At 35.7% G+C, this 25,615-nt stretch overlaps 1 protein-coding gene across 1 annotated transcript in view; it reads right to left on the bottom strand.

The window, feature by feature from the left end:
- The window catches only part of LOC136837770 (uncharacterized), a 1,038,075-nt gene that overhangs the window by 245,510 nt on the left and 766,950 nt on the right, over positions 1–25,615 (bottom strand). The window contains exons 6-7 of the mRNA XM_067102702.1: positions 11,142–11,191; positions 1,230–1,372 (exon numbers count right to left, since the gene is read on the bottom strand). Coding sequence (XP_066958803.1) covers positions 1,230–1,372; positions 11,142–11,191 — 193 coding nt within the window. The remainder of the gene's footprint in view (positions 1–1,229; positions 1,373–11,141; positions 11,192–25,615) is intronic.

The following is a 25,615-nucleotide window of genomic DNA, read 5'->3' as shown; positions in this document are numbered from 1 at the left end:
AAACCCAGCCCAAGGAGCTGTCTATTGTTGTCGCCTAAAGCTTATATTATGTACAAGGAAAAGATGAGGGAGGGATATCAACAACAAGTCTCGAAGGGTAGGAGAGAGGTGGGGTTGGTAGGGGGCAGGGGGCCATTTCAATTCATAACAAAGTTGAAAATGAATGCGTCAATACCCGGAGTATATAGTTGCCGTCGTTAAGAGGCTTTACTTCATCTGTCCTACGTTCTGTCGCACACACTCCAAATTCAAACCACCACACACATGCATGACATCATAGTCGTCCAATTGTCATTTTAGGCATTTGAATTATGAAACAAAGCAGCTTTCGGGGAGTTTATGTATCATATCACTATGTATACTTATATTGGATAATTATCTGTCTAAGAACACATAAGGATAAATAATAATTTCCTAATATGAAAAGATAAATTCCAATTGAAAACATCTGTAATTAATAAAGGTAATTTCAGTTTAAGTATTATATAACATTAAAGAAGGAAATACAATCACATGGGTAATCGGTGATTAAGAAAATCCTATAAGATTTGCTAATCACCGATTGCCAAACAAGTTTCCCTTATTTTTAGCTATCTAATGCCTAAAAGAGCTAATTTTCAAAATTCAAAAGCACTGATTAAAAAATATAGTTTCCTCCATTTTTAAAGAGCAAAAATCACATATGTCCATAATTCTTTTGTTGGACACAAAAATGATTTCATTACAACAAATAAATGAAGCAAGTAAGCATATCCTTGTGTTAAATTGTGTGTGGTAATTACATTACCAATAACGTAATGACATCTTCGAAAAATATCGCATATGTGATCGTAAAAATGAAGAAAAAGCGTTGTATTTTATTAACCAATGCAGTTTTCCACATCATCTATCATAAGAGACTAGGCTTGGCATCAAGCATGTAAAAACATTCTGTTCTTCACACAAATAAAACTATGAACTATTTCTATCATACAAACCCAAACTTTTAAGTTGGACCAATGTATTTACATACTTCACTTCTATCTCATTTCTTGGGATATTAACTGCATTCAAGTGACATGAATTATTCCTCTTCTATAGGTAACTAAGCTATATGTATCTATGTATAATGAAAATATTTACAGATAACCTACACTAGACACTAATGCAACCACAAGCTATGCCTATTTAGCTAAGGCTAGGTTTTCATTAATGATTCGTATGAATGTTACGTTATGATGAATTCTTACCCTTGGTAGATTATTTAAATTATGAGTCAATCGATTCTTATTGTTCTTCGTCGTGCCCGAAGACCTTTTCAAATCTCTCTTTAACGTTTTTAGGAACTTTCCGAAACCAATCCTTTTCTTGCTGTTACCCCCATGTTTGACATCTGAAAAAGAAAACGGGTACTCGATCACCATCACAGAAAATGCACCACTATTATGCTCATGGATAACTCTTCAACATCACAGAAAATGCACCATTAATACGCTTATGGATAACTTACTTAAATCCTAATACCCCTACCAGGCTACTAGAACTAATGATTCATATCTTAACTAGTCAATAGCACAACGATCTTGAAGAAGAACAAAGTTTACAGTACATGCACATAAAAATAAGATGTATATAGATGAAATAACACTGATAACCACTCTAAATTATAACTTCGACACAATATACTGTTAACTTAAAAAATATAGTGTTACAGGTGGCCGCACAGTTGAACTGAAAAGTTGATGAAGTGATGACTGCATGAAAAAGATAATTACTTGAACAGGTTTACTATAACAAACTAAACAAAAAGGATGAAATTAAATAAAAATGCGAAAAAAATAATTCAAAACAAACAAAAAGTAAATTAAATTAATGATCTGACATAAAAATTTATTGATGTATTATTCAGACACAATACTTGAGAGAGAGAGAGAGAGAGAGAGAGAGAGAGAGAGAGAGAGAGAGAGAGAGAGAGAGAGAGATGACGCTCTACTGGATATTAAAGACACCGACATCAAGATTAGCCATATAAACAGGATGGAATCGCCAATAAGGGGGAGCAACACCCCTCATAACCTTTTGTCAACTTTGGGCATGGAACAATGTTGACAGGAAGTGAAAAGAGGCAAGGCTACATGGGCGGTATTGCGCTTTGGTATCCAAGTTCAACAGCGAGGACACTAATCGAAATCAACTTTATTCACAGAGGAATGTGTGTCACAGGGCTTTGGAAATGAGAGCAACACCCTAGTTTACAAAGTCATTCTGGCATGAGTGAATGTACGTGACGAGACTTGCGTCGGAAACTAGCATCGTACTCTTTAATTTCAGCAATGACAGGAATGAAAAACAGGCTGAAGCCCAATCCAACAAACACGAATCCCAATCTCTCTCTCTCGCTTTTTTAGTAGCTGGTGGTTCTTCAAATTTATATTGTTATATAATCTGCGAATCTTTTCAAGTTTTTGACCTAAGACCATTAGCCACTAAACAAAGCTGAAACATTTAAAAAATGGTTGAAGGTTCTAAAACTTTTTATTTTTATGTTTCTATATATAAATTTCATCGATCTGGGACAAAGCATCAGACATCCTACGCGATCCCCTAAACTGCAAGCCCACAAACTTGTGATCAGATCTTGTTTTTATCTCCTGATCACAACCTAATTTAGAGTTTTCACCAATTTCTTTTATTTGCTTCTGTATATCATCACGCCCTGCCGTTGTAAACCATAAAATTGCAGGCAGAAGGGCCTGGGACACAACCACGGACACAAATATATATTATATATACATATGTATATATATACATATACATATATAATTATATATACATAGATATATACATAAATAAGCAAATATGTGTATATATATATACTATACATACACATACAATCTGAGTTTAGCTAACCATGCTAACGACAGGGCATACCGCTTCACTTCAGTAAAGTTGTGCTTTCCCTTAACCCGTTTATAAAGCTGCTGTAAACCACAGAAATCTCATATTACATCTGGTTTAAATTACTTTGAAAGGCGAAAAAGTTTCAATTCATCTTCTTTTTCGGTCAAAATGATATTCTAGACTTTTGTAAATGGATAATTCCCTCTCTTTTGATCTAAATATCGATTCTGCACGGACTTTTTTTTTTTTTTTTTTTTTTTGCGAAAGAAAATCACTTCTTTGGATACAGTCCTACCTCCAAGTCATCTCTGGATGGTTCAACGGCAAATGATGTTAACATCGAGCTTCTTAACATTCAGGGATTCATTCTTTCTCATGTACTTTGTCTTTTCCTGTTTCAACCAAAATAACGGTTTTATCTTTCATCTCGAAAATGAATCTTGGCATAGTCTGTTCCAAAGAAGGGGTAATACTTTAACCTCTCCAATTACTGCCCCACTGACCATACTTCTGATATCGCTAATAGCTAAGAAAATAAAATTATCATTCACCTTCTCTAACACTTGGATTCTCATAACCTTCTGCCATTTCACTTTATATATTTCATGCTTTCGACAAGGTGTGGTTTGGCTCTGTTAGCCTTACTCGCTGCCTATGACTTCATTCTCGCTCTCTCTCCGTAAACTCAATTCAGTTTTTAACACCCTCGTGTATTTGCAGTGGATGATGATGCTACATCTGTCCTTCTTCACTCTCTACTATTGTCCCTCGTAAATTTGTTCTCTCCTCTACTATTTCCTCCCCTAAATTAATAACATCTTTCATAACCTTCCTTGTACTACTCATTCATCAACAGACTATTCTTCTCTCAGAAACCCCTATTCCTATGAGAATCTGGACAAAAGTCTAATTAACACTGCTTCTAACAGGCTGTAAGTGTTTTGTGAATGATGAACAGCAGCTCCTTCATATCTATGTGGTATGCCTACTTATTCGTCTTCGTATGGAGAATTTTTCTCATATAAGGACAAGATCTCTACATACTGTTCTTCATAAAAGAGTTAAACCTTTTACCTCAGTTAAAAAGCAGCACTTACTCCAACTTCGATTCAGTTTAAATCTTCGTCATAAAATCACGTACTCTGCTTATTCTACTGATATTACTTTGGGCATAGTTCTCTAGATCTTTAACCATATTGCACATGTAACCCTTTGCAAACTGCAAATTCACTAACTTATAAAGTCACACTATCAACCTTAAAATAAGAAATCCTCTGACATCTCCTAAATATTTTAAATAAACCGTTTTTTAGAGATCAAGTTAGTCATCAGTGATGACTAACTTGATTTTTCAGTATCAGATAATTGAGTTAATAAGTTACCTTGTAAAATGATGACTCATCACTTCACAAGGTAACTTAACAAAATTTTCTGATACTGACTGGGCTATATCTCACTAGGCATTCTTATCATTAATAATATCAATAAGAGGAAACAACAATAATGTTAACAAGATATAAGTAAGAACTTTAAACGTCAAATTTACAGTAAGATTCAGTAAACAGGTAAGCCAATAACACAGCACACCTGAAAAAAATACACTAATACTAGTGGAATCCTACGAACTAATGTAATATTGACACCTCATGACAGGGTAAGTCCTACAAAGTGGTAGTTCCTCATAAACTAACATTAAATTTACACTGGTTGTATATCAACAGTTTATGGCAGATTACCGATCGAGATGTCTACCCTTTAGACAAATATACTACTTTTCCGAATCAAACTTTTGAGAGAGAGAGAGAGAGAGAGAGAGAGAGAGAGAGAGAGAGAGAGAGAGAGAGAGAGAGAGAGAGAGAGAGAGAGAGAGAGAGAGGAGAACTTTCTATATCTTATATGAGAAGACAGAGTTTCCGAAATCTATACAGAGATGCTCCGTGAATACTGGATATTTCATAATAACTGGCTTCCTGAAGATAATTTCTTCGACATCACCTTCAAAGGTAACGAGAGGTGAGTGAAGGTAACACAAGGAACAGCGGTGTAAGAGCCAGGAGAAGGACGAGAGGGCCAGCGGAATCTGAAATGCCTGACAAAGCTATCTCTTCCTGACGACCCCTCATCCTTCCTCTCTCCAGACTTCTATCTTCTCCAACTCCTATTTTCTTTCCTCCTGTCTACGCTGTTCTGAATAGGATGGAGCGGCAGCAGAAGCAGAGGCCGCCTTAAAAGCGGAGTAAAGCAGGAGAGTTAATGTCAGACAAGGACTCCAGATAACCACTGCCGCCTTTCTAAAGTCGCCTTAGAATGAAGATAAGGGGTCTTGAGCTTCATGGGCGCACCTCCAGCACTGAGAGCCAGGAATGTAAACAATGCAAACTGAGAGAAAATCACGAACTGCTTTCAGCGATACGTAAACTATCCACGACATAAAGGGCTCGCAGTTAGACACCGTGAAGGCTTTCAGTCTTGGTTTAATTATCAAATTATTAGTGTATGTATGTATGTATGTATGTATGAATGTATATATATATATATATATATATATATATATATATATATATATATATATATATATATATATTATATTTTATATTGTTAAATACATCGTGACATTTTTTTTATATTTAAATACATTACACAACATTCATAGCTTGATATTTGTGGTATATATATATATATATATATATATATATATATATATATATATATATATATATATACAGGTATATATACACACACACACACACACACACACACACATATATATATATATATATATATATATATATATGTATGTGTGTATATATATATATATATATATATATATATATATATATATATATATATATATATATATATATATATATATATATATATATATGCATACACTGTGCTGTGTACAGTTACACCAGGCACCATATTCTACTGAAAATTTTGAGAATGAACTGTAGCTCTATCAACACCCAGATTCCAACCTTTGTGATATCATGGTAGTACAGAGCTGGACCACTTTTTCTCCTGACTCAAGTTCAAATACTTTAGTGGAAAGTTACTTCTTTTCGTTCCAAGACACTGGATGCCAGAATATCGGTGAGAAATATATCCAAGATGAAAGCGTTCAAGTCTTCCGTGTTATTTATAAGTAGTGGTCCATGTGTGTGAGTATATGTGAGTATGAGTGTGTTGCAAACAACTGATTACACGAATTAATCAGCAGTTAATTATATATATATATATATATATATATATATATATATATATACATATATATATATATATATATATATATATATATATATATATATATATATATATATATATATATATATATATATATATATATATATAATAATCTAGCTCAAAGAGAAACTAGATAAAACCCACAGAACAATTACAAGTAACTGAAGATTCTCGAAAAAATCTATGTAATTTGCTATTCATTAAGAGTAACATTATGATGTTGTCTACAAAGAACTGAAACGTTACATCACAAAAAAAGGACGAAATTGGAAGAGAAATGAACACTAGGTTTTGAACCCAAGATGCCGACGCTGAAGCATGCACAAACGCCATACTAACCGGAAATTATCTGGCGCGACGACAAGAAGGGATAAAAATCAATTCTCGAACAAGAATTTCTTACAGCCCGCATTATGCAGTCACTGCACAGAAGGGAATCATATACAAATGAACAACAGAATATAATGATATGATGACTAAGAGAGAGAGAGAGAGAGAGAGAGAGAGAGAGAGAGAGAGAGAGAGAGAGAGAGAGAGAGAGAGAATTAAGTTAACCATTTTCAAGTAGTACTTATTCCTGAATTATAAATAACTCGGTTTTAAGATGCCAATCAACTTGAAAATAAGGAACCGAACTTTTCTTTATTGCTGGGAGTCTTATTCTAGTTCTTGCCGTTAATTACTAGGCATTTGTGGAAGCACCACAGGATATGGTTTAACGACCATGGTGAATATCAAGCCCTCCGCTCTGATGTTTTAAAGAGATATGCTACTTAACATCTACCACTGATGCCATCCCAATCCAACACCTCCTCTTTCTCATCACATTCTTCACTCCTCTTCTTCGTCGTTATCATCACCATCTTCATTACTTATGCTTCCCTTTACAACCTTTCCAGCTTAAAAGAAGAGACTTCAGGAGGTAATTACGTCCGTTTCCTATTTATGTAGGGTCTGCGGCAGCAAACCAAAAGAAACTGGGTCATTCCCACCTTACTTGGGAAGTGCTTCTTTCAGACAGTGTGCTTGAACGCAGGATAATTATACCACTCGGAAATGACATTATCATTAACATTACGATATTATACCTTACCTGCTGTGAAGTTTATTATTATTCATATTACTATCATTCTAATTCTCCATTATTTTCAGTCTCTTTATCTTCATTTGCTGTTTATTTCCATTTCCTTTCCACTTGTACGTTCATTTATTTCTGTATTTCACCTTTCAGCGCTTTTTATGTTCATCGTCATTTCAGCCACCGACGCTTCTCTCCGTAGCTGAAATGTTCTGGTTTTGGATTGTTTTGACTCTTAAGATTTACGTATATTTTTTCTTTTTGTCGGACCACATTTAAGAACTTGTATTATTATTATTAACTGTATAATGTTGTGGTCAATAAACGTTTGATCTATTTACGTATCTATCTGTCTATCTATCTCGGAACAGATTTTTTTCTAAACTCACTTTTTATATTCTTTTAATTTTTTTTTCTATTCATCTTTAAACACTGGATTGGAATGAAACCAGACAAATGGTTTCATAGTTTTACAGCGTTTACAAATTCTGAGTAACGTGACCAATGAATAAACTGGACGGCAAAACCGAATTTACCAGGAGGTAGATATCAGTTTAACAGCTTTCACTGGACTGCATGTTTAGATAATACACACACACACACATATTATATATATATATATATATATATATATATATATATATATATATATATATATATATATATATATATATATATATATTAAAAAAAATGCTCCACCAGCCTTTCTGGAAATGTTTTCGAGTCCTCAGCAAAATCCAGCATGGCCACCATGTTATACGACCTATATCATCAACATTTCACCATAAATTTCAGATATAGAGGTATTTGTATCGGAATTTTTCCTCTATATCTGCCATAAAATCGGTCAGTACGATACTATTAATATTAATATGTTTCATCGAAAATCTAACAGTAATAATGATGGTGAAGAAATCCACAAAGATGTTGTGTAAGGCTTGGAATCTCATTTTTATGCCCTGGGTGTAAAGTACTCAAAACAGAAAAATACCTGAATCCTACAAGACTCTATATTACATAAAACGAGAGAGACTTTATATTACATAAAACGAGAGAGAGAGAGAGAGAGAGAGAGAGAGAGAGAGAGAGAGAGAGAGAGAGAGAGAGAGAGAGAGAGAGAGCCTCAACTTGTTTACACCTACGCAGCCAAATAGAACAGGATCGTTTTGGACAGACTCATTATTACCGTAAAAATACTAATCTAAGTTCATAGCCAAAAAGTGTGGCAACTCTCTTAATTGTGGGCTCCTGGTACGGCAAACTACTGTCTTTACCTAGCCCAGGTTTGAAGGAAAAGAAACGAAAAAAAAAAGAGACAAGGGAATCAAGGATCACTAAAGCAGGGAGATAATGTACGGAATAATCTTGGGAGAGGAGGGAAATGCACAATTAGGAAGCCAAGCACTGTCAACAAAATATACTTCAAAAGCGACAAGGTGGTCTCACAGGTGTTCCAGGGCTATCAAAGAGAAAGAGGAACTCTTCTACAGTAAAATTTCGTTTCCAATGAGAACAATTGGTTCGGAGAATGCACAGAAATAGTGAGGAAAGGCTTACCAGTGGTTTTGGATTATTAAAAAATAATGGGATCAGCAACCATATAAGTCTTCAATGTCTACTTGAGAGTTGAGAAATAACAATTAGCATTTAATACGATCAGCAGGAGAAAGCTGAAGAAGTATGGAAGCTGCGTCATCCGCAATAGCATAAGAAAAGGGGCAGGTTTACGCCACTGACGAAGAGGAAGGAAAGTGGGCGAGAAAACAGAATCTTAAAAGGACACTTTAAAAAATGGGGAACGGCTGTATTACGCTCTTAATAAGATAAAAATTGATTGGAATAAGTGTTTTGTTGTGTTTACGAGTGGAGCAGTAAATCTATACGCTATGGCGGACTAATACATAATCGACAACAGAAGCAGAAGCAAGATGCTACGAAGTCCCACAGAGTGGTAGACTAAATAATAGTCCTGTAGGTGCCACCAACAGCTCTTGATGCACTGCAGCATAATGGAATTGCAACACAAACATTATGTTATATATATATATATATATAAAAATTTATATATATATATATATATATATATATATATATATATATATATATATATATATTATGCATGCTATACCTGTGTGTGTGTATGTATGAGAGAGAGAGAGAGAGAGAGAGAGAGAGAGAGAGAGAGAGAGAGAGAGAGAGAGAGAGAGAGATGAAAGTTAAATATGTACACTTTCACGAAGATCCACACTGCAAAATCAAGAAAACAAAGAAAGAAAAGAGAAAAGAACAACTTGAAGAGACTTCCTAATCCGCGCGGTTTTCGTAAGCGATTGTGATTCTGGCAGAAGCGTTCCTCGTTGACGAGTGCCACATCCTTTGATTGGATGATTGGCAGGATGAGTGACTCGTGAAGGATGCGGTCTGAGGGTGAAGCAGACCGCCTGCTCAGTCCCCTGATTTCCAAAAGCCGTGGTGTGCGGATGGGCCTGATATAAAACTCATTCGGCGACTTAATGGTTAATTAAATAGCAAGTCAAGTCCGAGAGTCAATGTTAAAACCTCTCTCTTAATGGATGCAAAATCTGTCAGGAAAAAGCAGAAGCAGGAAGAGAATTCCACAGCGTGTCAGCAGAAGTGAAGACGCAGTCACCGAACCGTGTAATTCGATGATTACTGCTTTCCACAGGAAATAACAGGAGAGGTGGACTGGAAAGGTTTAGAGGCCGCTTAATAATTGGAACAGCGACCGAAATAGTACCTATGAAAAGAGAGAGATGCCAGCTTACGAGAGAGAGAGAGAGAGAGAGATATTTCATAATACTACAAAATCTAACAAAAAAAGACAGCTGTGTTTAACATAAATCTAGAATAACTACGACAAACATATGTGAAAACATATTTATCCTTCTCTCTTAGCACCTAATTTTGAAATGACACATAAAAATCGCCTCAGAAGAAAACGCAAGCTTGTAGAACAGTTTTAAAACACAAACAAACCAACCATGCAGACGAAACACATTTTTAAATCTTTGCACATATAATAACAGAGAGACAGAAACGCAACAGAGACTTTCAGATTTTTCCTGCTGCTCCATTTGCAGTAAAATTGCGATTACAATTGTGACAAGAATCCACTCTATATGCTTTACTCTTATTATCAGGTGAGACGGTTAAACATATTCCCTGTTACCGGTTCTTGGACACCAAACCAACGCGTTCCGTCTCCAGTCTTTCATCTCTCTGGTTCTACTGATAAACGTCAACTCACCATAAATTCTAGCGAGAATTTTCTTATCTGATGATTTTGACAGGAGAGAGAGAGAGAGAGAGAGAGAGAGAGAGAGAGAGAGAGAGAGAGAGAGAGAGAGAGAGAGAGAGAGAGAGAGAGAGAGAGAAGTTTCATAAAGTTTACTATCTCTTTACTTGGAAATGTCAGCGATCTAACATACGCAACAGATCAAAATGTATTTATGGTGCGCTGGAATAGTTTTCACTATATTACGATACGCTGGTTCTACGGAAATTCTAAATGAAAAAATATTGTATTCGTTCAACAGCAGTTCAAGATTTTGAAAAAGAATTACCACACACACACGAGAGAGAGAGAGAGAGAGAGAGAGAGAGAGAGAGAGAGAGAGAGAGAGAGAGAGAGAGAGAGAAATCTCTTACTCGGAACGGCAATACCTAAAAAGCAACATGCACACCCACACGAGGCCAAGCGCATGCCAATCGCCATTTGCTTAATATCAGAACCTGGTACATTTCTAAAATGAGCCATAAAATTTTATGGATTCCGGACCAAATGGAGTATCGTTCCGATAGAGTGATACTTTTATCCTTTTCTCTCTCTCTCTCTCTCTCTCTCTCTCTCTCTCTCTCTCTCTCTGTGCTTTCTTTCATTTTTTCCACCTCTCCCTTCTCGTTTTTTTTTTCGACTTACCTCCTACCGGTGGTAACTCGTATATTAACGCTGATCGCGGATTCAGGCACCTGAAATTATAAAAAAAAAAATAAAATAATTACTCAGCATCTTTATAATAATAATAATAATAATAATAATAATAATAATAATAATAATAATAATAAATATTTAAAATGTTTTACCGATAATTAATTCAACAGCATTACTTATATTACCACTGAATACACAGGTATGAAACTGGACACCTTCCGATTAGATGCACAAGGAAACACGGGACAGAAGAAATGGATAGTACAGGGAAATCGCAGACATCCTTTTCAAACCTGCTGGCTGCGCTGCACGTCTTGAATTGGATGATTACGTCTGCACGCAGTGCACTTCACCAATGCGGCCTCTAGATATAATCCAATACTCTTTTGATTTTTCCTTCATTAAACACATATTCGTTTGTAATTTTAAACGGGGCCTAAGCTTTAAAAATAAAGCTAAGCATCGTAGCTCTTCATAGGCTAACTGGATACCATAAAAATAATTTTCAGGTTTAAATCACTAGCATCATGACAATGGCATATTCAAAACTTGATGTCACTCTTTAGCCTTCATTATTTATCTTGCCTCTAAGGGAGGTACTTCCACCTAAAGAAGGCCTGCATGGTCTCTGGTTAACTATCGGTTTCCATACATTTGGCCCGGGCGTGGGCACTGAGGGCCTCTGTGTGATGGCCGTTGGTTTGGAAGCTGAACAATAACCAATCGAAACTGCCAGACGACTAAGCTGCGTGCACACCATGAGCCGGGATACTTCATGGAGCCGTTCATTCATCATCTAGTGTGTGTGTATGTCAGTATGTTATAAGTTTGCCTCCGAAGAACAAATGAAAAAAGGAGAGGTTCACCAACTGATGTAACGACCTGCTCCTTAATCACACTTAACGAAGCAATCAAAATACTTAACATCTTCAGCAAAAAGAGTTACTACATGAAGAAAGGAAGAATCCTACTTCAATCTTATCAGCTTCCACCTACCAAATACTTAAAGGAAAAGCAATGAAGATATCGCACATCAGACCTGCGCCTCCCGCCTCAAACCAGGCTAAAAGGCTTCACGGAATTATTTTAATCTTGGCTGAAATATAGTGCAGCCTTCATCAAGTACATACGCACACAATCCCAACGGCAAACTTCTTAATTAACACGCGAAGATTTACGAGTTGTTCTTAATCAATCCTTATGCGTTTTACTCTTTTTAAGACTTATTTATTATTCGTTATATTTTTGTTTGGTCTTATAAATGACGGATCTAAAACAAAACAAGAAATGGAAGAGAAAAGAAAAATTGCCCTTTTCCATGGATTTGTTGGTGGTTGTAGCTTCTACGCTCGTTCAGCTGAACTATTCTGGGATGACCTTCCTTTACAATAGAATCTTAAATAATAGAGCCATTAATGCCTACGATTTCAACAATTCTTTCCATTTCTAGTTAGTTACCTGGTAATCCTAGAGCATAGAAAGATATGCAAATAATGTTTTTTACATTATAAAAACTAAATTTTACCGAATATATAACCAAAGGTTAATGAACAGAAGAACAATAAGAACATTACGACATTGTCATAGAGCGACAGAAACGAAAAAGGAAATCAATTCCAACTCAAAATGTCGATAAATCCTCACATCACACAATATTCTACCAAGAACTGTATTTATGAGCTTGTTTGTTGACTTATACAAGGTCAAGGAACCTAATCTGAGGATGATTCATACAAATTTCTCCAAAAACAATTCTAATTTCTCTCGTACTTTGCTGTATTCCACGTCCAATACTCCCTTCTCTTGTTCCAAACATCATCCGAAATTCCCGAACACCCCACTTTACTGTATAACAAAGAGAGAGAGAGAGAGAGAGAGAGAGAGAGAGAGAGAGAGAGAGAGAGAGAGAGAGAGAGAGAGAGAGAGAGAACCTCCACTACAAAACTCTGGTATTTACTAATACATATAATAGCAACTTTTTGCTCCTCTTATGAAAAACATTTATTATCGTATCAAGGATATTTTCTCATAAATCTGGAACATACATCAAAAACTTTAAATTTACGAAGGATTATACATAAGGACTCTAAACGAAAAGTCAGTTTAGTGCCCTTGACGACGACAATAATGAGATCCAATTTATTACAATGGCAATAATTTCCTTTAATATATTAACAATAATAATGAAATATACAATAATAATGGAGATTGGTATAATAATAATAATGCATATGTCTGCATTTCACTTCATGACACATTCACATGATCATAGGACGTTTATGTCCAAGTGAATAAATGAAATGCTCATATACAAAAGAATACGGCCAAAAGGGTTCTATGTGTAATTTAAAATTTCATAGATAAAATCAAGCGACTCATTTCATCGCAAAGGTGTTTTATCATTAATGCTCCAATTATTCGATGTTATTTGAAGAAATGTCAGTGGATTATCTATTATCAGTTAAAATAATTAAAGAAAGAAAGAAAGATAAACCAATATCTCTTTCTCCCGCCACTTCCTGATTTTTGGCTAACATAAGACAAATTCAAAAAGAAAATTCTGCACACGTCCAAACGACATTAGAACTCATGAAATAAAGCAACCAACAGGTTACTTAACCGACCACAAATATAAAATTTATTTACAATGTTTTGCATAAAAGCCTTGAAGGTAACACTGAGCTCGATTCTCCCAACCTTTTCATAGAAACTACCTTTCATTCTTTTCGGTGTTGTAATTCCTTGCCCTCTTCTTTGATGTGGTAAATCCTCTTCCATTTCTGCAAAACCACTTTCTTTTGGATTTGTGAACCTTCACCAAATTATATTTGTTGCAGTAAATCCAATTCTTTTCCTTTCTTTAATCTTATTTCATTGTGTCGGTGTTGTATTGAATAACCTGTCTTGTTAGATCTTTACTTCTTTTCTTTTCATGCACGCCAAGAAAGATGAAATTGCAATTACTATCCAATTTTGTAACTGGCTGACGAGTGGTTTTAAAAGTTTTTTTCTTTCTGGGGCAAGGCGCAATGTAAGACAAATACACACACACACACACACACACACACACATATATATATATATATATATATATAGATAGATAGATAGATAGATAGATAGATAGATAGACAGATAGATATATGTCTTTCTGTATATACATATAGATATAAATGCATATACACACATATGTGCCCTCAATTTAAAAAGAGAAACAACTGAAATGTAGAGCAAGCTCACGTCCATTTCTCAAAGGATTTCAGAGAGAGTAAAGCCCATTAATTTTGGAATCACGGCTAATATAAGTAAAACATGCTTCATCCAAATGATGTTCACCTATTAATAACCAAAAGACAACCTTTTAAATTCTATTTTTCAATAAACACCAATAACATCGGTATTAATACGTTTTTGCCTCAGTGCTCAATTGTTTTTGAAAATCTTCAATATAAATATAAACCTGACAATCTTTGAAAAAAAAAGTACAAATCCTTGTATACTTGACAGAGCTGAAGATTAATTTTAATGTTTTGATGATTATTCCGGTGTTTGCATCCTAGCTGTGATCGACTACTTAAAACTTGCTTCAGAAACGTAGTATACAAACTGTAGGCTTTTTCAAACGTCAGCTTTAATCAAGCTCTACCAATCACTCTTAAGAACATAATACAAAGTAAAGGATTTTGAGATATGGAGATACTGATTGCGGGAACAAGAAAAATATCACAAAGCCTAACAGAAGGCAGCTGCAAACATCAGAGGAACCTTTGGAAGTAACCCACGTGGTTCAAAAAAATGTGTGAAGGGAATAAACGGCAGAACAAAAGAACGACCATTTTTCTGATTAATGCAAAAACAAGAACCACTCTTCGATTCTGATGTATGGACACCGACCAATTGGAACAAAGCCAAAACTTAAACAACAAAATCTCCCGACAATACATTGCTAAATCCTCCTGGAAAACAAAAAACGCATAGATATAAAAGGAAGAGGGAAGGAAACAGAATGGGGCATAACCCCGACGGAAGCGATACACTTTCCTCATAAAGGATGGATGATTATAGGGCACTGGGAAAATGGAAACGGGAAGAAAATTCCAGTTCGGCAATAAAGGGACAGATATCCACTGAACCGAGCAACGCGCAGTAAATGAATCCCCCAGAATAATTATTGGTGGAAGTGGTGGCCTGTCGGGTGTTATGACGCTGCCTGAGGAGAAGAGGGACTATGATTCACCACAACCGAAAAGAACAAAACTGTGCCCGTAGCAGCACCTCACTGCGGAAAGAGGACCTACGGAACGGGTAAGGCCACGGTCTCCTTTGCATCTAATCCTGCTGAAAAAAAGGAGACGGATAAAGCTAGTATAACTGTGATGATGGAAAAAACATATCGAAGCAAAGACGCAAATTTCTAGAAAGAGAATCAGCATGAACGACGTTGTCTAACCTCCCCCCGCCCCCTACCAGCCCCGACACTTCCCAAGTAAAAAGCCACAAGATAGCTGAACTTCTAAAATTCGACAGGAACTAGACAATGAGTGAAATTTTCTTCAAAAGAATACAAAAACGACTGCGGAGAGAGAGAGAGAGAGAGAGAGAGAGAGAGAGAGAGAGAGAGATAAATTTGTCATGGAGATATCGAATCTCATTGCTGTACTTCATCCCCTATTCAAACGTTCTGTCATGTTCCCACATAATCTGTTGGTCAACCCTGATTTAGTCCTTAGAGATGCGAATTCCAAAGTTGTCGAAATCACTCATATGACCAAAATACTCTGCTTTGTCAACCAGAACGACACATTTATCAAGGAATTACTTCGCTGCTGACAACAAAAAGAATATATTCGCAAGGGTAAATGCCCTTGCATGAATTCAACCGAAAAACTAAGTAGACTTTATTAGCTTTTGGAGGAGGCCGGGGAGGTGGGAATCTAAGTTAGAGAGAGGAATGCCTATCTTTTATCAACAGAAAAATCACTGCAACGTTCAGGGAAATAAATCCACTCACTTTCGTCACTGGCTCAAGTTTGCGACACCAACACCTGCAAGGCAAAATTGGTGGTCACGTTCTCCGAATTCCAAATTCCAGGCACATATAACTCAATCACGGAAGAACTCAGGAGCTCTTCTATTTTTTGTTTTGATTGCCAGTGGTTTTTTAGCCACCACACATTTTATGGTCGATCATTCCCGCCCCCCCAAAAAAAAAAACACTTTTAACAGACGAGAATTACATTACTTTCTGACATGGATCAGATTCAAGATGCTTACGTGTACAGTTTAAAAACACATTCGCATTTGTATAAGCATTAGAAGATAAAGAAATTATCACCCTGATCTACTGCTCCACCAAAATGTGCATAAAATCAATTGGCTTAATCAAGTACGGTATTAAAATACAAAAAGCCATTCGCATTTCTAAATGAGGGCTTTCCATCAGCTTCCCAACACCACATCAATTTTATAGTCTCTCACGATTGAGACATCTCAAAAATTCTTATTAAGTGCATAAAAAAGAAAAGATGTCGGGACTCCAGAGTAATGATTATTATGTAGACCTTTAACAATTTTCAGAAAATGATGGTAGCATCCGCATCCCTAGTAAGAGAGAACATCTTGCATCGGAATGAATGGAATGATGGTATTAAGGACCACGTATATGTAGGTAATTATATGCCTACCACATTTAAAGTAACTTGGTGGTAACCATAAACCTGCTAATTTCATAACTAGGGCATCATTGAAGCCACCCTAACATAGGCTTTACAAAGCCAAATTCCAGTTTTCTCTGAAGGAGGGTGATACAAATACATTTCACAGACTACTTCGGAGTCTTGTTTCATTTCTGAGTGTGAGGATGGAGCACATCTGACGGGGCAAAGTTGCTTAATGAGCTTTTACACGGTTCCAGTAACTATTCCATTTTTCCTTTCCAGTAAATTCCTTCCTTATTGCCTCTCTATTATCCTGCACTTACTGAAAAACCAAGCCTGGAGTAACAGCTGTTTTTATAACCTGTCGGCTTAACCAAAGCGATCGAAGATCTCAGATGTATCATTTTGTATGTGTCCTTCTTATAATTCATACAAGTGCAAGCTATGCTCTTACCTATGAAAATACAATTTTTGTTCTTCAAATAATGAACACTTGCAGTAGTCAAACCTAATACTGATGCAGTTTAAACTAGTCTTTTTTCCTTAATATGTGGAGTCCGTGCCGTGGTGACTGCTGATGTTGTTTTTATTATATGTGATAATGATAATAAATATGATGATGATGATGATGAATGATTATATATTACATAAAAGCGACGGTGCATTTATCAATAAAAACCCATTAGACAATTCTATGAATTATCGGCAAGCAAAAAAAAAAAAAAAAAATCGTCAGTGAGAAGCTCATCATAAAAGAGTAATGACTTTGAAAGACATATCCCAAAACTTTGCACAGATGACTTGCACAACATCAACTGAATGTTAATGGTTCACAAAATAATTTATTCCCTGCTCTTTTTACACCGCTCAAAATGCGCAGATGCAAAACATTCCCGACACAAACATGAAATCCAAGCTTTACGTTACTGCTGATGAAGAGAATCACACATACTCAAAGGAACACTTCTGCGCTCTATTGTCTAAGTCACGCTTCGACGACATTAATTGGTATACCACTAGAGTAAGCCTACAGAGATACACTGAACATAGGACAAGGTATCTACGATGATCTCATTCATATGCTTCAACACGAATTTATGCATAGTTAAGTAAATATTAAAAAAACAAAAACAAAAAATGGGGTAGGTATGAAAAGTTTAATCTATTCACCTCTCAAGATGTGAGAGAGAGAGAGAGAGAGAGATTCACCAACATGAAAGACCTTAGCAAGTATTGTTACTTTATTTTGATAGCCATTAAAAACGACGCCCTTTTATTACACTATGACCTTGTCCCTGAAGCTGCGGTCTATAGACACAGGAACAAGACCGTGAAGAAATATAAAAAAAAATAGATCACGCAACTTTGGCGTTAAGCATTTTACAGCTGAAGCAGAATATTTGAAGAGATAATATGTAAGAATCACAACTGTTCAAACCTCCCAACGTTTGCGAGGATAAAAGCACAACACACAATCATAAGTTATTTCTCACAATCAAACATAAGGGAGAGAACAACGCAGACTTATTCCTAACACCTTCGCATATCGAAAAACACTAGAAAAGTGAAAAGGAAATCTTCAGCTGCGGGCGTCCTGGAAAGCAGGCACTCAGGCCATTGCACGGAGAACAATAATAAATAGCACAGGCCGATCCTCGTCTCTTAAATTACAAACTATAAATATCACACAAACGCTTCCTGAATACGCAATGGGGGACGTTCTAACAAATTCCTGAGGTTGCTCCCATTCGTAGACGCCTTGTCTGACTGTTCCTTTCTCACACACGCACGAGCGTGCACGCGCGCAGCAAAATAATACAACCAAATACAAAAGGGATCGCTGTATCCAAGTGTAACTAATTGCTCTTGCATGAGAATGTGACTGGTCTATTTTGTCTTTTTAACAGAGTAACTTTACTGCTGGATATCATTCATCACGCACAAGGAGAGAGAGAGAGAGAGAGAGAGAGAGAGAGAGAGAGAGAGAGAGAGAGAGAATCAAAACAAACGTGAGTACACAAACTCACAATAACGCACAATATATACGCATTATATATACATATATTACATAATATGTATGTATATATATAACACATTATACACATTGTATATACATATATTTACATATATATATGTATATGTATATATATGTATGTATGTATATATATATATATATATATATATATATATATATATATATATATATATATATATATATATATATAAACAAGGTGAAAAGAAAAAGTCAGTACATCAGGTTTCTTTATTATCGCAAACGTTTCCAGACAGTTGTCTCATTTTCAAGGGTAAAAAGGACAACCAAAAACATATACTACATTACAAACTTGTCCAGCAAGATTAACATAAATAAATCATCACGCACAATGAGCACTAAAAACACACAATGTACTAAAGACTAAGTAAAAAAGATTAAAGACAAACCTTACACAACTCGAAGTTCGGTTGCTGAAACATTTGCTAGTGCGAGAAAGAAGGAGTCGAGGTAAACCAAGGAGGGAGAAGAGTGGTCGGTCTAAGCAACGTTTAATGGAACTACTGTTGTGCTGTTATTTGAGATTGGAACAAGGAGCTTAGTGGCCAAGGATTCGAGTATAGAGAGGTGGTTTTCATTACGGCTCGATAAAATGATCTTAAAATCATCGTAGGTAATTTTATCTTCGCATATCTGTGTATGTTATTTAATATTTGAGAGCTCAGGACTAGAAAGTTTAACTACCTTATGGTAACTGTTCCTGGTCGTTTCGGCCTTAAGTCATTTAGGCCCTAACATCTAAAACAACGTAAGACGTTATGTTTATGGTATTTACCATCATTATTTTATGTTTTACTTACATCCCCAAGGGGCTGGTACTAAACGAGACACCCGTTTTGCACGTAAACATGCTTACGGCCTAAATGACTTACGGCCGAAACGACCCGAACTCACGGTAACTAATATCCATGTGTGAATCGCATCATACTTTGAGCAGCCGGCGAGTGCTGCGCACCTAAGTCTCTTCGTTGCACGAGCAGCAAGTATTTAAGTAAACCAGGTCGGACCGCATTACAGTTGGTAATTTTTCTTTGTGCCGAAAAAATCCATCTATGGTTTTTGGATTCCTGAAGATGAATTTAACATCAACTGCTGGGAAATGTTTGTTCATTTTCCTCCTTAATTGTGGTACAAATGTGGTATCACCTTGAATCCTTTGCCATTAAGCACCTTGTAACAACCTTAAATAACAACATTACAGCAGCTCCATTATACACTGCTTAGACCGCCCACTCTTCTCCCTCCTTGGTTTACCTCGACTCCTTTTCGCACTGGCAAATCTTTCAGCAACCGAACGTCGGGTTGTAAGGTTTGTCTTAAATCATTTTTACTTAGTCTTTAATACACTGTGTTTTTTAGTGCTTATTGTGTGGGATGATATATGTTAATCTCGCTGGTGTGTTTTTGGTTTTCCTTTTTTAGCCTTGAAAATGAGACCACTGTCTTGAAGCGTTGGCGATAATAAAGAAACCCGATGTATTGAGCTGTTGTGCCTCTTCACCTTGTTATACGATGAGGATTAGCCTGGACCTCTTACTGGATAATATATATATATATATATATATATATATATATATATATATATATATATATATATATATATAAACACACAAAAACACGTGTGTGCATGTGTTATCATCAAAGCATAAACTAAGCATAGACCAATCCATACGGTATCCTATAAAATTATTATTTAAGGTATTACATTATGTAGGATAACAAACAACATTACTGTAATAAATTACTTGCTAGTAGGGTGGACTGAATACGAATAAAGTTATTTTTCATATCGTAGCAGAAAAATGTTTACAAGTGAATTCGTAAAAACTTCGTACGTCATTCAATATATCAAACACGTAGCCACCGAATCTGTTGAATCACTCTAACTGTATTTAGCTACATTAATCGCTGCAGCATTATTTACAGGTTAAGACATCCGTGTAAACTCAAAGATAACATACATGAGACACGCTCTCGTCTAAATCTGGCTCATGGGCACGGTGCAGCTGCTTTTCACGATGCTGATCCTTAAAGATTAAGAGCACTGACTAGGGATATAATGAAGCGGAATTGCAGACTGGTGACAGAGTCTGAAGGTATTTTAAAAAGGAAAGAACTAAGAGCAAATGTGAGCAAAAGTATAGGTCATCAGGGTAAATGGACACCAAGAAGATGGAGTAAAGAACATTAGTGAGGATGGTAGAAGAATGGACGCTGCTGGTTTACGTAAGCAATTGGAAGTACATGCGACCGATGTTGGTAGGTTAAGATTATGGGTGAATCGCAGAATAAGGAAAGCACGAAAGGTAGCAGCTGTGTGCAAAGGAATGGAAAGAGACTTGAATTGTTTGTGGAAGCGAAGGTTGTTACGTATGAATGTGAATGAGGGAAAAATGTTTAAACTACTAAAATGAAATGCTAGTGTACCATATGTGGCAAATGAAGAAGTGAATGAGAGAAAAAGGGAAGTACGTATAGGTGGTAAAAAGGTTAGCATAGATCTGAATGTTTTTAAAGATGGTTCATCAATGTGGAAAGAATGGGCAATGATAGGATGGTAAAAACAGCGTACAATTAGGAATTATTAGGCGGAAGAAGGACAGGTAGACCTCGAGAGGGTTGGAAAAATGGTGTGAAAGAAGTATTGGAAAGCAAGGACCATAATACCTAGGAAGCACAAGAGTGAGTGAAGGAAAGATGGCGGAGAATGGAGCAGTTTGTGCAGAGGGTTTCAACATGCTACTGATGAACCTCCTGTGCAGGTGTATTGAATGGCTAATGTTGTGGAAGTTTTACAGCATAGGTGTGTCATCCCCGAATAATCAGCTATAGTTTGAATGTGGTCGAGACTGTTGCGTTGTTTTTCTAACTGAGTCAACAGCTGTTGGAGGAAACATTCACAGTTCATAAATATATATATATATATATATATATATATATATATATATATATATATATATATATATATATATATATATATATATATATATATATATATATATATATATATATATATATATATGTGTGTGTGTGTGTGTATGTATGTGTATGTGTTAATGGTATGTATATATATAAGTATATATGTATATATACATACACACACACACACACACACATATATATATATATATATATATATATATATATATATATATATATATATATATATATACATATACAGACAGAAAGATAGGTGCAAAACAGGAGCCTTGGCCAAGTGATGCATTCCTCGGCTCACGCTTGCACGGTAAGATATCGCTCCCAGTCTGGTTACCACCCACTGGCACCCAGCTATGAACGGTTAACAGCGTCTGCTGGGGCCAAGAAAAAAGGGCGTAGAGCTAGCAACCTCACCCTTACAGTTTTACTGAGAAACCGGAAGGCTGTTACCCTTACGGCGTTAAACCTCAAGAAAAGAAAACAGGCGTATGGAGTAAAAGATATATGAGGAATATAAATCATTTTACGAGCACTAAACACCACGAAACACAATCAAATAATCCGCACGCCAGAGCTTATGTTTACTGATGTCATACATAAAGGGGCCAGAATTAGGGCTATAAAATAAGATGAGTACTTGAGTAAAAAGTTAGTGACAGATATTTTTATTACTCACGTCTAATATTTGTTTTATGCTTACTAGGATCTAAAAACACGCCATTCGTTTTTCTGCCACTGTTTGATGGCAGGCGAACAGCGCGAACATTTACACAGCTTTTCAGAGTAATGAAATCTTCAGAGAGACAGAACAGACATTTAACTGTATCTATGTGTAAAAACAATACAGGAGCAGCAACCAACCATTCCTTTGTATCGCAAAGAAATCGCATTCGAAAACATGCAAACTCTTCCCCGTGAAAACGCTGTTTGACAAACACTGCATTACAGACCCGAATGAAAAGCAAATACGAAAGCATTTGTCCGATGCTTCGTCACTCGAGGGAAAAATTTAAAAGAGGATTCTGAATCGCCCTTGGCGCAAATGGCAAAGAAAGCTGCAATAATTGTCAGCCACTGACACATGACCGTGTCATCTAGTTTTCGCGCTACGCGAATATCGAGTTTCAAGATAAGGAATGCTATTAACAACAGGAATACACGAAGAAAACAAAAGTCTTCCTAAACAAGACTTTTTCTTTGTGGAAACTGTTAAGAATTGCAGTACAGGAAAAGAAAAATAACAACAAAGGCTTGGCGAGAGTTTCTTTAAGCAAAAACGTTTGTCGGCAGGAGCAAAAGCGTCTGGAAGGGAAAATTTTGTAATGTATTTACGAGAGAGAGAGAGAGAGAGAGAGAGAGAGAGAGAGAGAGAGAGAGAGAGAGAGAGAATGGCCTTCCAAGAATAAGGCCATAAACGACAAACTACCCTTGTTATCAGCATTATCAGGGCCACACTGGTAAATCAAAGAAGGGAATACCCGTTTCGCTTTTTATTTCTTCTTTTCTTTACGGCGGAACTCAGACTAAAGATAACATAGAAGAGGGCTATTTTTAAGATAGGAAACATGGATATATCAATAGTAACTGATGTTTTTTTTTAATGGACAGGACGATGAGACAGAAAGCCTGATTCAGTTAATCCCTTCTCCCTGAAGGGGAAAAAAAAGGGGGGGGGGAGGAAGGGAAAAAGAAAAAGAATATGGACAAGTTCCAAAAGGAATAAAAGAAAACCGCATGCGGAGAAATAAAATAAAATATTAGTATTAGCTTTAAAAAAAGCAGTCACCAAACTGAGCAATTCAAAGTTTGTTGATCTACGATGGTGTAATGCAGTAGCACAGATGGTGCAACGGAACTTCCTGATAGAGGAGAACATTTTTAACTTCACAGAACACTGAAACTGAAACGAGACGCTAAGACCCCTTCGCAGCGCACATACACACACAGAGAGAGAGAGAGAGAGAGAGAGAGAGAGAGAGAGAGAGAGAGAGTAATTAAATAACAATATGGTCGTAGATTACACAAATTAACTATTATGATTTTGTACGAGGAAGAAAATACTAGAACGCATTATTTCAACTCAGGATTCAAGAGGGATACAACGAATATACCATCAGGAGATACAGAAAAGAATTTGTGACAAAGAAACAAAACACCTAATTTGAAGCATTTGACTTTTCTAGGGCAAATGATGGGAGAGAGATTGTTCGTCGTTACAATCATACAAAATAACAAAACATTATGATTTCAGTCTTGGTTGTTGAGATACTGATTATACTGCGGGAACCCAATGCATTTTATGCTCTCAGTTAGAAATGATAGATTAAAAATTGCCTCCTGGATACTGGAAGTGAACGAAAAATAAATGATGACACCTGACGGTTGCTTACAAAGGACAGAAAAAGAATAAGCGGAAGAACTGAACCCAAGAACACCACTAGGAAAATTAGGCTTTCACTGAAATTTATACGATAGGGTAAAATATTGAGAATAAATTCACGGAGATAATTTAGTCCTTTATGAAGGCAAATTCAAACTCAGTTCTCTTTGATAACAAGTCTTGTGAAGAGACGTGCACTAACGTAGTGAGTGGGGCTTTTTTTCTGTTCGTTCCAAATTCAATGACAATTCGAAATGACTTTACAAACAGTTCTCAAAAAACCGAAACACTTGGTACGATTCAATCACATTCATTTTTTTAGTTCACTTCTCGTCCACTGCCATATGATTTCAGCTTGGGTTACTATTGTAAGGTATTATTGTTGCACGGAATGATTGAGGTATACAGTGTAAGATCTTCCTCTTTTTACTTCAGCTGTCGGTCCAAATTTCTACCTATGTATGATATAAGGTTTTTACGTACATACATACATGAATGAAAAGTACAATCAACTTGTTCATAACCATAATACTGTTTCACTTTAAAGGACAAAGTCTTAACAAAATATTTTTCTTTATTATTTGTCCCTTTCCATGTATATTCACAAAATAATATAATACTCTTGCAATATGTTTATTTTATAAGTGGTAAGGGCTGAATTAAACAATAAACATTCATGTGTGCCTCTATATATATATATATATATATATATATATATATATATATATATATATATATATATATATATATATATATATAAATATATATGTATATATACTGTATATATACATACATGCATATATATATATATATATATATATATATATATATATATATATATATATATGTGTGTGTGTGTGTGGTATTTCGTGGTATAAAAAGGCATAGCCATAAAGGGATAAATTTATGCCATATTGGTAACATTTCGATAACATAAATCGGTAGAGATATCGAGAGATAACGAGGCAATAAAATAAGAGGTAAAAATATGCTGGCACGAAAAACCGAGTAAGCAATTGCATACAGCCAGCTCTATTTTAAAGGGATGTTCTTTCAATTGTCTCAAAAAAATCTAAACCCTTACACCGGCGAGTGTGATTTTCTCATCCTCTTCAAATAACTTACACATATACTGCGAGCTTACACGATGCTTGCGCTCAAGTGTAATCTCAATAAATGTGTAAAGTGAGGTACATGATATCTCTCTCTCTCTCTCTCTAATATATATAAATATACGAGTATATATATATATACATATATATATATTATATATATATAAATACATATATATATATATATATATATATATATATATATATATATATATATATATGAGCACTCACACACATATATATATACACAGTATATATATATTAATGATGTTGCCTTGTAATATGTATATCATCCCATAGTTTTGATATATTTACTCTTCTAT

Source organism: Macrobrachium rosenbergii, chromosome 4, assembly GCF_040412425.1.
Source record: "Macrobrachium rosenbergii isolate ZJJX-2024 chromosome 4, ASM4041242v1, whole genome shotgun sequence".
In the NCBI taxonomy this organism is placed as follows: domain Eukaryota; kingdom Metazoa; phylum Arthropoda; class Malacostraca; order Decapoda; family Palaemonidae; genus Macrobrachium; species Macrobrachium rosenbergii.
The sequence above is the reverse complement of the archived record's forward strand: the minus strand, read 5'-3'. Positions and strand labels throughout refer to the sequence as shown.